Consider the following 15334-nt stretch of genomic DNA (forward strand, 5'->3'; position numbering starts at 1 on the left):
AAAGCCAATTATGAGGCACGTCTGGCAAGACTCACACCAGGGCAGGCTTATCAGAAAACATCTTTAGTAAGTGTGCGTGTGCGCGTGCGGGTGTACTTGTGCATACTACATTGTGAGGACCAAAATGAGTTTTTAACCAACAGAATGAGGACATTTTTGTGAAGTGAGGACATCCCACATCTCAAGACCTCTTTTTGAGAGTCAAGACTTGGTTTTTAGAGTTTAGGTTTGAATTATATTTTGGCTGGAGTTAGAGTAAGGGTCGGGATAGGCATTCAATTGTGATGGTTTGGGGCTAGAAAATGCATTATGTCAATGGATGTCCTCACAATGAAATAAGTGCGTGTGTGTGTGCGTGTGTGTGCGTGTGTGTGCGTGTGTGTGTGTGTGTGTGTGTGTGTGTGTGTGTGTGTGTGTGTGTGTGTGTGTGTGTGTGTGTGTGTGTTGTGCGCGCGTTTGAGAGAGTTTGAATTGGGCAACAATAAACTCAGCTAAAGTTACACTTACTGTAGTTCCCAACAGCCATGTCAGCCTTGTTTCAGGCCGCAGTCGACAAAATGTAGATTTGCCACGGCAGTCACATTGGGGATGAGAAACATGGTTGTCCATAAAATACACATAGTAAGTTAGTAACCCAATTCGACCTCAACCTAGTCGTGTGACTTAAGCATTATATTGCCTGGCATCATCCAATTTTTTTTTTTTAAATATCATCAGAAAATCTGATCTTAATGGAGAAAATGAAAGATCTTTTTAAAGTAAAAGTCAACAAGCTTAAGATAATAATAACAGTTTATTAGTTTCCATTTCTGACAGTTCTGAATAATTGATAATGACTTAAACCAAAATGAGCATGGGTGTACCCCACTTCTTGCTCCAAGTCAGGTGTGAAGGTCTCCGTCAGTCCCGTGACACCAGTGAGGAAAAAAGCGGTATATAAAATGGATGAATGGATTTTGTATGAATGTATTTAAGGCCATATTTTACGAGTCAACAATGAAGTTCATTCTCTATTTTCTCATGCAGACACTGTCTCTCCAACGGCAGATGATGGAGAACCTCGTCATAGCGAAAGCAAGACAAGAAGCAGTATCCTTCAGGTTTTTCAGACAAACCTCTTTTTATGTGATATAATTAGTGGGCTACATTTTGATTGGGTTGAAGTCAGACATGCTTGCCCACACTACATATGTTTAGTTGGAGTCAAGCTCACATAAAGATTGTCTACATCAGTGGTTCTTAATCCATGCCGAAAAAATTAAGAGACTACAAAGCAATCAATTTTTCTGATTTTATTATTCATAGGTGTATGTTTTAGTATTTCTCGGTTATTTTATAACTTTTAGAGGCATGAAAAGATGAACAAAGGATATTTCCTTCATGCTTATTCCAATACCAGGTCGAGCGAAAGATGGAGGAAAGAAGAATACGTTTGGAGGAAGAGGCCAACAGGTACGCTGTATGTAGTTTGTATACAGGCGCATTGAATTAGGTTAAAAATATAACTACGGTACATAAAAAACATATGAGAATATACATTTATGTCATCTAGGATAAGCTCCAGTTCACCCGCAACCCTAAGAGATAAAGAGGCATAGAAAATGGGTAACTGGAAGATACTTTTTAACTCGTTCACTCCCAGCCATTTTCACTGAAGCACTCACTTTACTGGATTTTGACGGATTTTGCTAGGCCCACGGAACATTGTGTTGTATTGCTATAAAAACATGGAACCTACCAAAAGAAAGGTTAGGCTTAGAATATAGCTAAGTTTCATCAATATTTACATTCCTGGTAAAAACACTGGCAAAAAGAGCTTGTTGCAACATGACCCCGGCTGATCTCTTATACTCTGCTGCCACCTTCTGGTCGTTTTTTGGGGGGGTAATAACTACCATTGCTTTAAGCAACCTCTTTATGTCAGAGACTGCATCAAAGCCTTCTATATGCTTTTGCATTAAAAAAAAAACTGTGGGGGGGGGGGGGGTGCATGTAAACTTCTGAGCGAAACTGTATACTCTATAGCAGGGGAAGGCAACCCTTCTCCTAGAGAGCTGCAGTCCTGCGTGTTTGAGATGTCTCCCTCCTCCAACACAGGTGATTCAAATGATCAGCTCATCAGCAAGTTCTGGAGAGAAGCCTAATTACGATCCTCACCCGTGTTGGAGGAGAGAGACATCGAAAACACCCAAGATTACGGCTTTCTAGGACCAGGGTTGCCTACCCCTGCTTTACAGAAACAACCGTTGACACGTTCACACCGACGGACAATTTAGAGTCATCAATTAATCTACCATACATGTTTTTGTAATGTGGGAGGAAACCAGAGTACACAGAAAAATCCACACAACATGGTTCAAGGTGCGGCATGGCGGATGACTGGTTAGCACGTCTGCTTCCCAGTGCAGAGCACATGAGAGTCCGTGCTTCGGCCATCGTGGGTGGAGTTTGCATGTTCTTCCCGTGCTTGCGTGGGTTTTCTCCAGGTACTCCGGTTTCCTCCCACATTCCAAAGACATGCGTGGCAGGTTGATTGAACACTCCAAATTGTCCATGTGATTGTGAGCGTGGATGGCTGTTCGTTTCTGTGCACCCTGCGATTGGCTGGCAACCAGTTCAGGGTGTTCCCCGCCTACTGCCCGAGGCCAGCTGGGATAGGCTCCAGTTCCCCCCGCGACCCTTGTGAGGACAAGCGTTTAAGAAAATGAATGGATGGTTCAAGGTTAGGGGTGTGGCTTGCCTAGTACCTGGCGATTCAATTCGTATCACGATTCATAGGTCACGATTCAATTCGATACCGATTAATCCCGATACGAATCTATAAATTGATTATTGCTTCTTTTTTTTTTACTCAAATTTAGAAAATACTAATCAGTAAACTTGTACATATACACTGTCAGATTTGCATGAAAATGTATTTATTTATCTGAAAAATTCAGGCTTATAACTGAGCCACTGCATTTAACAAACAGGTTGCAGTCTGTTTCATGTTTGTTTTTTTGTTTTTTATTTTTTTGAGAGAGCTCAGTTTGTTCATTTGGTAATTTTTCCGATTCGACATGTCATCATCATTGCTTTCTTTTTTTTATTTGTTTTTGTTCTTGTATGTGCATGTGCATGTGAATGTATGTGTGCGTGCGTGTGAGTGTGTACTCATTAATTCACGTAAAACCTATTAAAAATCCCATACCGTTCACCTAAACCGAATACTTCAGAATCCAGCTAGAGTCGTGAGGTTGTCAGGAGACCCGAGGAAGGATCAAAGAGAAGAAATGAAAGTGAAATCCAGCACCAACCAGACAGGTTTTCCAAATACTGTATAAGGGGGGTTCGTCAGGAAGTCGATTATGAGATTTAGGAGTAGTAGTAGGTTTTCATCCTGGCCGCGGAACAGTTCCAGTTCTACTCCCTCAGCAGTATCCTCGAGGGTGCACAGGAGTTTGCCCCACCAGTTCTAGATGTGTTTTGTGGACTTGGAGAAGGCGTTTGTGGAGGGGAGGGGGCGGGGGGTGCTTCGGGAGTATAGGGTACCAAACCCCTGATGTTGGCTGGTTAGTCCCTGTACAACCGATGTCAGAGTTTGGACCACATTGCACGTGCCACAAATGAACGTTTGTCTTTTAAGCATTATTTTTTTTAAAAGTTGTGCCTTTTATTTAAAATTTTGGAACAGAGTGTTACGTGGACATAATGGTAGAACATTACAGAATGCTTGGAGTATGTTTGCTTTGCCATTTGTCTAAATTATTTAAGAAACTTTCAGTTGAATTGAAAGTGTTGTATGTTCATGCTAGGAGATTCGCAGCCTCTGGAGAAATGACACCAGAGGAACAGGAGCAACGTATTCTTTATACCAATGTTTTGGAGTATGAGCACGACCATGTAAGTTTGCAAGTGGTAGCCATTCAATAGCATATAAAACATAAAATAAATCAAAAAGGGTAATCGATGTAATGATTGCATTTACCAAATTGGCTGTTACTTTTTGGACCTAAACTATTATTAGTGTTTGGTTGTTTTTCAGGAAAACACTTAAACGTTTTTTAACCTTTGCTTCCTTCTTCAGGATTGGCCCAAACAATGGAAAGCCAACATGAAGAAGAATCCGGATGACATCTCTTTAGTATCTGGCTTCATTACATATCTCCTTAGGTAACGGACTATGCAAAACTACCAAGAACACATTGATATATCGTGTTATTTGACATTATTTTACAGTGTAGCAAGTTTAAACGGTTTCATACCATCGATCTTGTCCATCCATTCAACCATCTTTTTCTATCTGTATTTGGGTTGCGGGAGAAGCAATCTCAGGAGAGGGGCCCGTAATTTCCAATCCGTAGTGTTCCCATGCCATCTGAGAGACATGTTGTAGTGTCGAGCTATTCAAATCCATAATGAAAAAGCCCACAGTTTCAAAAATGTACGAGTCCAAGCCAAGGGTCATACATATGCTGCCTCAATATTATAACTTTACAGGAGTGGACACATTTTGAATGTTTTTGTTTTAAATGACTGTCACTCATCAGAGCGCAGCCAAAGACATTGAACCAAAGGCACTTTTTTAGTATTACAGTGTCAGTATTTAAAATAGACACAAAAGTGCATTTAAAACTTGAGTCATATCAAAGCGGCAGTAGTTCAGGTAAACAAAATGCATTGAATCACAGCATTTTGAAAACAAAAATAGTTTTCAACCTAAGCAATATTTAAATTAAAGTGAACATTGTGTAGTAGGCATATCTAAACTACAACACTGCACAAAGATGGTCATTCTTTTTGTGTGTGTACCATTTTAAAGTATACTTCAATCTCATGTACTGATTCACTGGTTTACAGCCAATCAGTGCTCACCGACAACAGATTATTCAGAAGGCTTTTAAATGATTAAAAACTGCCAATAATTCAAATACTTATATTAGTAAAATGAACTGATTTTCAAAGGGAGATTCAGTGGAGTGTATATTTACCGTTATTGATCAAAATACATAAAAATGCAATTTCTGTAACAAATTGATCATTTTTTACACTGTCCCTGCAGTCGTTCCGACCACCCAGTGGTGAAGCTGCTGAAGAAACACCAATACCGGATATACAATAGGCTGTATCCTATTGTCAGTAAAGGATTGCCAGCAAGTCATGTGCTCCCACTGAAAAAATCTAACAGCACTCACAATCTACCACATCCAGGTAGGGTTGATTGTAGATACATTGGCATTTATTTATCCACAGGATGGTGTGACTTTTAACGACTCTCTCTACTTGTTGGTGTGATGCCAGTTTGCCTTTTGAGCACCATCTTGGTGCCCTTGAGCAAGGCAGTTTCAAGACTGGAGCCTCCGCTTTCTGAGTTGTACAAACTGAATAAAGTGCACAACCTGTCTTGACAGCTATCGCTGAACTAACTTAAGTTATTATAATCATCAGATTTCACTTTTGTCCATGCCCTTTTTTAAAAAGGAACGTGCTTCATGACATAAATGCATATGCGTTTTCAGGAATTATAGTCAAATTTTGTTGATTAACTAATGAATATATCATTGTCAAAACTTGAATTAGAATATCTAAGTTTAGGTAAGGTCATAAGGCTTTCAGTCCAATTTTAACCCTGATATAGAATTAACTTATGAAAGCCCTTTCAATTTTGCCATATAGAATAGAATACTCATGTTGATGTGTTTATGTATCAAACTCATTAGATATGTTGTAGAATCTAAATTAAGTTAAAGTGTAAACCAGACAAAGAATTTTGTCTCGGTCCAAATAAACAAAAGCGTTGTATTTCAGGTGCTAATATGATATTGCATCAAACATTTAAACCAGGCTTCTGCGATCCTGGTCCTCAAGGGCCAGAGTCCTGCAGGTTTTGGATGTTTCTGTCCTCCAACAACCCTGATACTAAAGATCAGGATCGTTATCAGGCTTCTGAAGAGCTTGCTGATGAGCTGATTATATGAGTCAGGTGTGTTGGAGAACAGAAACATACTCTGGCCCTCGCCAACCAAGATTGCGGAAGCCTGATTTAAGCCATGGCAAAGGTCTGCATCTTCGGAATTGTGGCATTTTCTTAAGTACATGTTATTCTTAAGCTTGCCTTGTTTTCTGTATGATGTTTCATTTCATTCAAAAAAATATTAAAAAATGTCAAACCATACAGAGGCCGAGAGGAAGCCAGTCAGAAGTGAAGGTCATTACAGCATCAACCAGAGCTTCACAACTGACTCATCACTCTTGCCTTCTCCCTCACATGACACCGAAACAAACTCAGATGATGGTGGGCGGATGGAGCTTCATCCACATTTGACAGTGAACCGTGAGCACTCATTTGAAGATTTAGAGCACTTCCTTACCAAGAGCGCCCCACTCCCAAGCAGCAGTGAAGACTTTTGCCATAATTTGGAACTAAGCAGCGGTAGCCCAACTGAGCAGGGGCCAGATGAGGACTACTTGCCAGAACTGAAGATGAGCACGCTAAAACAACATCTGAAGGCCATTGTCAAAGACATTCATATAGCCATTGGTGAGCTCTGTGATAGGACTGACATCTCTGCATGCATACAAATTGACTCACTGTCAAAAAGATATCTTTTGTCTTTCAGATCAACTATTATCATTAGGTTTGCTCTCCTGTGAGTGTCTTAACACTGCCAACCATAAGGACTTGTTACTCCGCAGCATTGAGGAGGCTTTCATTGTTCCTCTGTGGAGCGCGTTAGTGGCACTTTTCAGGTAACTTGCCTAAATCCTCATGTTTAATGTTCTGAGATCTGAAGTGTCCTGCTTTAACTGGGACTCTTAGGAATATAGGGGCAATGTCGCTGGAGCATGGTAAAATAGTTTTGGTTGTCGTTTCACCTCATCAGTTCATGCACAAGACCAGTTAGGACAATGCTACTAGCCTCGTTGTTGGCGTGGAAGCCTAAACACTGTTCCAAATTATTATGAAAATTATATTTTTTTCTGATTTCTATGGTCTATGCGAATGGCAGTTAACATAATTTTCAAGTTATCAATTGTAAGAGAAGATTTCGAATGTCTTAAACAAACCTGCCAATTATAACAGTATTTTTTTTTCAAAAATAAAAACATAATTTTTGTTCAAAGGCACTTTTCCGAATTATTAGAGCACAACACCGTTTCAAGGCATTTTGTAGGTATTACTTTTTGAACTAGTCTGTTTTCAGTCTGTTCCAATTTCAGTCCATATACAGGTACACAAAAACTTTTCATTGTTGACCATGAGTACCTTTTTTTTAAATTATGTATTCGCTATCTTTTTTTAATGTCTTCCGGTCAAAATACCACCTAAACCAGGGATAGGCAAGTTCGGTCCTACAGAGCCGTATTCCTGCATGTTTTCGGTGTCTCCTGCCTCCAACCCAGGTGTTTCAAATCATCAGCTCATAATTACGTTCTGCAGGAGCCTCTCAGCTGTTTTCGAGGAGGGAGACATCAAAAACATGCAGGACTAGGGTTCTCTAGGACCGAACTTGCCTACCCCTGACCTAAACAATGTATCGAGTGGAACAGATTAATATCAAGGTATTTATGGCAAGGACATAGGGCCATAATTACATTATAAAACGTTGTAATTAAGTAAAATAAAGGGATGGGACTGTCTTCCATGTATGCAAGATTAATATTATGCTGCCTATCTTAACCTTTAATTTGCTTGTGTTCAACAATTTATCATGCGGGTTGGAAAGAAATAAAAGGTGATTTGGTAAGAGGAACACCAATAGCTGCTCTAATGGAAGACAACACACTACTGAGGCAAATGGAAATCACTGATGGCTGTGTGACAACCTTTCTTCTAAAAATATGGGAGGAAGTGGGGAAAAAATATGTCGACTGAGGACACTGATGTGCTGTGTTTCTGATATGGAACTTACACCACCAAAGTATGGATTTCTAAAAGTTTGACCACACATCACTTCACTTATTTGTCCACAAGGGGGCATTCCAGAATTTTGAATCTTTGAGGAATAAACACGGGTTAGAAAAAGATGGCTTTTATATATATTTGTAGGTAAGGCACTATTTCAACCAAAACCTTAAAGTGAACGTGGAAAATCGAGAACCTGGATTGTTACCGGAGAAATTATACTACGGAATAAGGTCATCTAGGCCACAGAACACAGATTACATTAAAACGAAATGGGAAGAAGGAAATGTGTTGTTTGACATGGGGAAGTGGGAAAATATGTGTTGTCTGCAATGAAACTCGAAGTTGGTCAAATACATGGCAGGATTTCTGTTGGTAGAACTTTGTGAGATTCTTCATTACTCCCACCCAGAAAAGATAAGGTGGCAACGAAATTGCTTGCTAAAGACTCAATTCGAATGAATGGCGCCAACCATTCTCATATTTTGGGGAGGTGCCAGGTCATGTGAGAGCCACACAAGTACTGACTTTACGGGATATGGTTCAAGTCGACAGAAGACATAAGACCGTTTATAGGTCTGATTTCAGTTGATGCTGCATATAGTAGTATACAGCCCTTCAAAATCACAAAAGAGTCTCAATGGGCTTTACATGCCCACATTTGACAAATATTATCAACATCCCCTGATCTAACCACTCCAAAATACCTTCCAGAATGACCAAAATAGCCATGGATGCAGTGTAGAGTTTGAGGCGTGCCTCCAAGTCGAGTGGATTTAAACGTTTGACTTCGCCCACATGGATATTTCAAAATGGTTTAAGCATTTTTTTCCCCCAACAAATTTGCAGATTTAATGATGCGCCGTCTTATGATGTAAAGTTTTTTTTTTTTAAAACACATTATGGAGCATCGAAAATTCCAAACACTTAACCCTCAGTTAGCCGGGGCGGAGCTAACTAAACCCTCCCCCACGCCGTACTCTTGTCATTCATCAGACGCGTTCAAGAGTTTTGTTCGTCCCTTAAGGCAGTGGTCCTCAACCCTGGTCCTTGGGGACCGGTATCCAGCCTGTTTTCCATGTCTCCCGCAGCCAACAGAGGTGGGAATCTTATCAGGCTTCTCCAGAGCTTGCTAATTAGCTGATGATATGAATCACCTGTGTTGGCTGCGGCAGACATGGAAAACAGGCTGGATACCGGTCCCCAGATATGCCACTTGCTGGAACTTATCTTAAAGGGGAATTCAACCAAAACTTTTTTTTATATATAATGATATGTTCTATGCAGCCCCACTAGTCTAAGCACGGTATTCTGATTTAATATTGTGTTTGTGACCAATCATGGCTTACCTGTTTTCTGAATCTCAGCCATGATTGGTTGTTACCTGACCCCTGAGTCAAAATGGGCCCCCTGAGATGGATTTAAAAAAGGGTGGATTTTGCTGCTTAACTCATATTATAATAGTCCATCCATCCATTTTCTTAACTGCTTAGTAATGTATAATAAATAATACTTTGCTGTAAAGGTCTGAAAACATTTAATCTTTGTTTATTTAGGAAGGTCCACAAGAAAAGGGAGCTTGCACTTCAAATTCGAATGGATCTCTATCAAGATGTTCCACCTGGAGATTTTGGTGTGCCCTCGAAACTGTTCCCTCTCGACTCTCACATTCAGAAAGCTTCTTACCCATATGAGTGTGCTGTGCAGGAGCTGAAGCTTCTTACAAAAGGCTGTTGCCCACACAGGAAGTTGGAATGTATTGGTGAGCTTTTTTTGTTGTTGTATGCTCTTCTTCTTTCGTATCAGTGGTCTGATCAAAAAGTGGTTGCTGTTAATCATGGTGGTTAACCCCTTCTTAACCTGATGGTGGGAACCAGAAGTTTAAGGAGAATATCAAATTTATGCGGCGTTTGACTAACCTATGGAACTCTTCAAGGATGATGGGATATAATTTGGTGATGAAGTGAAAATTGAGGATCTCTTCAATCCCACTCACACAACTTCCCCAAAAGAAGCAGAGACTGAGGACACAAACACTGACATGCCTGTCATGGTGGCCGAGAACTGTGAAGTAGTCAGAAAACTCAGTGGCAGGGTGGACTATTCTCTGAATAGCTCATAGCATATTGAGGGACTGTCATGGTTAACTTCAATGCCACCAATTTTCTCAACCGCTTATTCCTCACAAGGGTCGCAGGGGTGCTGGAGCCTGTCCCAGCTGGCTTCAGGCAGTAGGCGGGGTACACCCAACCAATCGCAGGGCACACAAAAACGAACAACCATCTATTCAATGCCATTGACATTTGAAATTCAGTCTTACATGCAATACTTTATTACAGCTGTGGTTGTTTTTTTTTGTTTTTGTTTTTTAGAGTCCTCTAAAAATCAAGATGAGTTTAGGTGATAAACTGAAAGCTCAGCTAACTGTAAAAAGTACCAACAACAAAAATAGCTACATATTTGACTAAGATTCAGTTACCAATATAAGATGCCACATTGGATGTGTGGATACAAATTTCTAGCAACAAAAAGAAGAAGACATTCCTAAAAAAAATCAGAACAGCACTTGACCTGTCAAAAACGGCTGTAATGCTGAGGATCTTCCAAAAGATGTTTGTTTGGGAACATTGTACTTTGGCCAGTAATTTCAAATTTTGTGAAATTAGGTTTTTATTCTCAGCCATTGTCTTTTTGCTTCTGTTATGTTATAGTGAGGACATTACGCCTTATCTGTGCATGTGCTGAAGACTACAGATGCCTTCATGAATTGGATTCAGTACCCAAAACAGCTGCCATGTGAGTAAATCATCAGCTCCAAGGCGGGTTATTTGTTTGAGCCTTTCGTGACAGTCACCTCCCCAAAAAATAGCAATGAGACATTTTACTAAAGGGAAGGAATTGTAGTTGCTTCTCTTCTTCTAAAAGCCTAGTGTAAGGAAATTTAAACATGTAATTATAGAGGAAAAACAAAAAACTGAGAAACATAACCCAAACAACATTTATAGAACAGGGCAGTGGAATCTTCGCTGTCAGTTCTCATTGCCTCTTTGGAGGTTGACACAGCAGGGGTTGTCCAAGGCCTATTGTCTCCCTCTTTATAGGCCAGGCTTGAAAATGGGTTGTACAGTCTGGTTTTGGAACTAAGCCGGGAGATTTGTGGAATGAATCACAGAGGGTCACACAAAGACTCAGTGGGCCATAATGGAGAACACAAAGTGCTCTGTATAATCACTTTAAATTGCCTGCGTTCATAAAGTGGACATGAAACATTGACACATTAATGGGCACGGTGTACTGTACTCTTTCGCTAGTCCATTGTTTATCCTTGCAACTATTTGAGCATCTATTTAGCATTATAAAATGCTAAATTCAAGTGAACTCAAACAGACAGAGTGCCAACAGTTTAAGATTTCACTGGACAGTTAATTAGTCAGATAACTGGAAATCATATTTAGCTGCTATTGTTGTTGTTTTTGCAATAAAGCAGCCTATCACAATTCTTGAAGAGGTAGTGACCTGGGTGTGGAGGGTCCGAGAGGGCAGGCAAACCCTTGTTTAAGTTGTTCTCGTTCTTGCAGCGTGCAAGTCATCAAGAGGGGACTAAGGGGGTCGTGATGATATTTTTCAGCAGTCCTAACTTTGAGGTGGCGACAGTTGACAAAGGGAAGTTGGAAAATGTGCGAGGCAGCTCTAAACTCAACTCAATGTTATTTAGAAAGCACTTTTAAAATAAGTAGTGCTGCATACAAAGTGTTGTGCATGGAGTAAAATTCAGTCATGCAATAAAGGTAAAACAAAATAACATAAAAGTAAATTAATCAATACATATCATAAGTAAATAAAATTCATCTTAAAAACAAAATTAATGACCCAAAATACAGCATTGTTCGCCGTTTGCTGTAAGTGACAAATGACATTAGACACGATATGACCTAAGTGGCACCACAAAAACTTCATCTTTGCGATATATCGTCCAGTTCTAGCGGAGGATGTTTGGTAGGATTGCTGGTTGTACTAATCTAGCTTGCTAACATCAGTGTGTGGTTCAGCTGTTTGCCTAAATCTGCCCGCTCCATTGACGGACAGCAACACAACTTCAATGTTAGATTGGCATCTAATCGTTGACACTTGGGAGGTAGCGGGACACCTGTGATTTTGATTTAATGGAAGAAGTCGGCTTGACCAAGTGACAATTCAAATGTGTACTTTTCTATTTTGAACTGAACAGGGGTGAGCCCCTGGAAATGGATTGGTGAGCTATAGATGGCTATTTTTTTTATTTTATTTGATTCATTATTTCTTTACATATTTGTTTTCTCATGTTTATTATGTTTGTATAAAAAGTGTTTTATTCATAAAAGTATTATTACAATTGTTTCCCACAGATCCCAGGTAGAGAGAAAATAAAAAGCTGTGTTAATTTTAGTCTAGAACACGGATAGCCTTCAATGACAAGACTGGGGACGGAGTGAAAACAAAATCTTATCATTTTATTTCCTGACAGATCACTTGCATGCACTGATTGTAACTCATAATTTCTCTTAACGCTCTATTTCTTTACTCCTTCTTTTCTATGTGGACTGACTGCATGTTTTTGTGTATCGTTTGACAGCGGTGCAGACGACCTCTTACCTATCCTGTCTTTTGTGGTTCTGCGCTGTCAGTGTCCTCAGATGGTCTCTGAATGTGCTGCTTTGGAGGAGTTCATTCATGAGGGGTGAGTCAATATGGTGCTGGATGATGATTCATTCTTCTACACCACTGCAGCAGCAGCGGAAGAAGAAAGTCTTACGGCTTCATGGCAAGCTTGAAAGGAAACAAATGTTGTTAAAATATAAGAATACATAAAAATCCTAGCGCTCTTAAAAAAAAAGATTAAAATGAGAGCACGATTTAAGAGTTTTGAGCACTTTCCTGAATCTAGTACTAGATATGGAAAGAAGATATGCATCCAGTTCTTTCAAAAGGGATTATGGAAGTTTGCTAGAATTATTATAAGATCAATAGCACTGTTTTACCAGTCAGGTGCCATATTATTTGGAGAACAAAAAAAACAACAAGTTCCAGAAAATGCTGTCCAATAGAAACCTGCGTGTTCAAAATGTGTTTGTGTGTACGTGTCTAAAAAGATTGTAATGAATTTGGAGGAGACTCCTGGTCTGGAAGACTAGCTCTTGAGCTGGGTCAGTAGCTAATAGGGTTCTCAATAAATGAAAGAAAATGAAAAGTTATCCTTCCAACCCTGAATATAATATTCATTCATTCTCCGAGGCTCCTGCACTGCACGCCAGCAACCCTAGTGAGGATAAGCGCAACGGAGAATGGATGAATGTACATATCATGCATACAGTCTGTTGCGCATTGACGTATTCTTTATTAGCCACATGTGCTTCTTTGTTGCAGCTTTTTAATCGGGGAGGAAGGCTACTGTCTGACCTCCATGCAAAGCGCCTTGGCCTTTGTTGAGTCAATGCACATAGGTGGATTTTCTCCTCCTCCAGAAAAGTCGGTCTGAAACCGGTAAGTCCACAAACCAGATACGCCAAATGTGTCTTTGTACGTGTCGTTTTCGTAGATGTTGTCATGTTGTTGATGGCGGATGTGTCCGCAAATCATTTGATCACAAACCAACACGGACATAATAATCTCTTACATATTAGAAACTCTAAAAACAAAATTTGACGTCTAACTGTGTGCACCATGGGTGAAATTTCACATGAATGCACATCTAACTCTTCATTATTTCAACACTTCTTGCACAAGTCATTTGTTCTCTAACGGGGAGCTGAACCACAAAATTCACTATGTGATGCGCCTTGCCAAAATGTTCCAATTTTGTCTCACCTGTCAACATTCAGTTTGACTTTCTTCTCATTTATTTTCAACAGTGGTGTGTCCCCCTTGGTCGTCTCCCATGAAGTCTGCTTCAACTAAAACGATGACTGCTGGTGCAATCTGACAATGATGTATGTACTACCTTGACCTTGGAGTTCACCTTCAATTTATTTGGAGGCTGTTCCAGGCTCCTGTTACCATTCATATTATCTGTCTCTTCAATTTGCCCCAAAAAATTCTCTAGCAGCCACATTGATATACAGAAATGAGACCAATATAAATAATTTTAAAACTCAAATTCAAATGTTTTATTTTGGTCTCATTTTTTTTTCCTATTAGAGACATTTAAACGGTCCTATTAAAACGTCACCCTCCTAAAATAATGGTCTAAGCCATTTTTTCCCCTTTTTTCTTTCAGAACACAAAGCACTGAACCAAATACTGATAATACGAGTATGTATGAGTAGTTTCATTTGAGGAGTAGAATTCAATGACCTGTTTAACTATATTTGTCATGTCATTATTTTAGGACGGTGGTGAGAGTTGTTTAATGGACATGACATCAAGTGCAGACTCTGTTTTTATTTGAGTGTGTGGACGAAGGGTTTAATGCCAATTCCTTCATTATGTCAATTAAGCATGTAAAAACCCTGGAATTGATTTAAAGTGTGGTGCTTGTATTTGGAAGATTTTGTTATGAAAACATGTTCTCAGAGGATCTCTCCATGCAGGTGAAACAAGCCATTCTTTATCTAAAAAAAAAAGGGGGGGATGTGGGGTGCCCTTGTTTCGTAATACAGATGTGCAATGAGCCAAAACATACAATTAAAGCAACCCATGGCTTTAATAAAGAAAAGTAGTGGACTGTTCTTGAATTCTTGAATAGCCAAGTCCTAATCTCAATGTATGAAGGCAAGGCAAAACCGCTGCAGTAAAGTCTGGTTGAGCAATAACAAGGAGGAAACCAGCGTCTGGTGATTTCCATGAGTTAACAGCAAAGGGTTTCTTCTCTCATGTAGTGCAACTATTTATTTCCATTTGTCCAATTACTTTTGAGACCCATAAAATTACTTTTGAGACCCATAAAATAAAAAAATGCTTGAATTCCTCAACTTTGTCATCTTTTTATTCAACCCATTTAATTAAAGCTGTAAGTCTGCGCTTCAACTGTGTCCGATTTGTTTCTTTTATAATGCATTGTGTTATTGTACAAAGCTAAAATTGTCAAAATATTTATTGATGGATTTAATCACAGTACATTACAGTTTGTGTATTGGCTGTAATGTTATGTAATATAGCACTGTACAGTTTGTTGTCTGTGTAATTGTATTTGATTTTGTTTTACTTTGCTGTCGGCTGTCAGGTCAGCATTGAAATGAGAATCTGTTCTCAATTGCTTTACCTGAATAAATGAAGGTTCAAAAAATAATCTCACGTGAACTTTTGTGTACTTTTTTTGTATTCAGAACTGAACCCCCATTCAACTTTTTTTGTTTGACGTAAAATTTTAAGTGTGCAAAATCCCACTGTTTCCTGTTCTTTTCTCCTTATTAACACAAATTATGGATTATAAATCGCATCACAAACCACTTATCTCAAGTAAATGTACTTAGG

General features: G+C 39.4%; 1 protein-coding gene across 3 annotated transcripts in view; it reads left to right on the forward strand.

Annotated features, from left to right (window-relative positions):
• The window catches only part of vps9d1 (VPS9 domain containing 1), a 27353-nt gene extending 12204 nt beyond the window's left edge, over positions 1 to 15149 (forward strand). Inside the window, exons 5-17 of one of the 3 annotated variants that reach the window (XM_077567625.1) lie at positions 1 to 66; positions 1027 to 1089; positions 1400 to 1452; positions 3795 to 3882; positions 4067 to 4152; positions 5042 to 5190; positions 6158 to 6520; positions 6600 to 6729; positions 9442 to 9647; positions 10597 to 10681; positions 12498 to 12602; positions 13289 to 13405; positions 13774 to 15149. The exon at positions 1 to 66 is cut by the window's left edge and continues 46 nt beyond it. In XM_077567625.1, the coding sequence (XP_077423751.1) occupies positions 1 to 66; positions 1027 to 1089; positions 1400 to 1452; positions 3795 to 3882; positions 4067 to 4152; positions 5042 to 5190; positions 6158 to 6520; positions 6600 to 6729; positions 9442 to 9647; positions 10597 to 10681; positions 12498 to 12602; positions 13289 to 13400 (1506 nt within the window). In that variant the 3' untranslated portion in view covers positions 13401 to 13405; positions 13774 to 15149. The remainder of the gene's footprint in view (positions 67 to 1026; positions 1090 to 1399; positions 1453 to 3794; positions 3883 to 4066; positions 4153 to 5041; positions 5191 to 6157; positions 6521 to 6599; positions 6730 to 9441; positions 9648 to 10596; positions 10682 to 12497; positions 12603 to 13288; positions 13406 to 13773) is intronic. The other 2 variants (XM_077567626.1, XR_013294377.1) reach the window with 2 other exon arrangements.
• The last annotated feature ends 185 nt before the right edge of the window (positions 15150 to 15334 follow it).

Source organism: Vanacampus margaritifer, chromosome 6, assembly GCF_051991255.1.
Source record: "Vanacampus margaritifer isolate UIUO_Vmar chromosome 6, RoL_Vmar_1.0, whole genome shotgun sequence".
NCBI lineage: Eukaryota > Metazoa > Chordata > Actinopteri > Syngnathiformes > Syngnathidae > Vanacampus > Vanacampus margaritifer.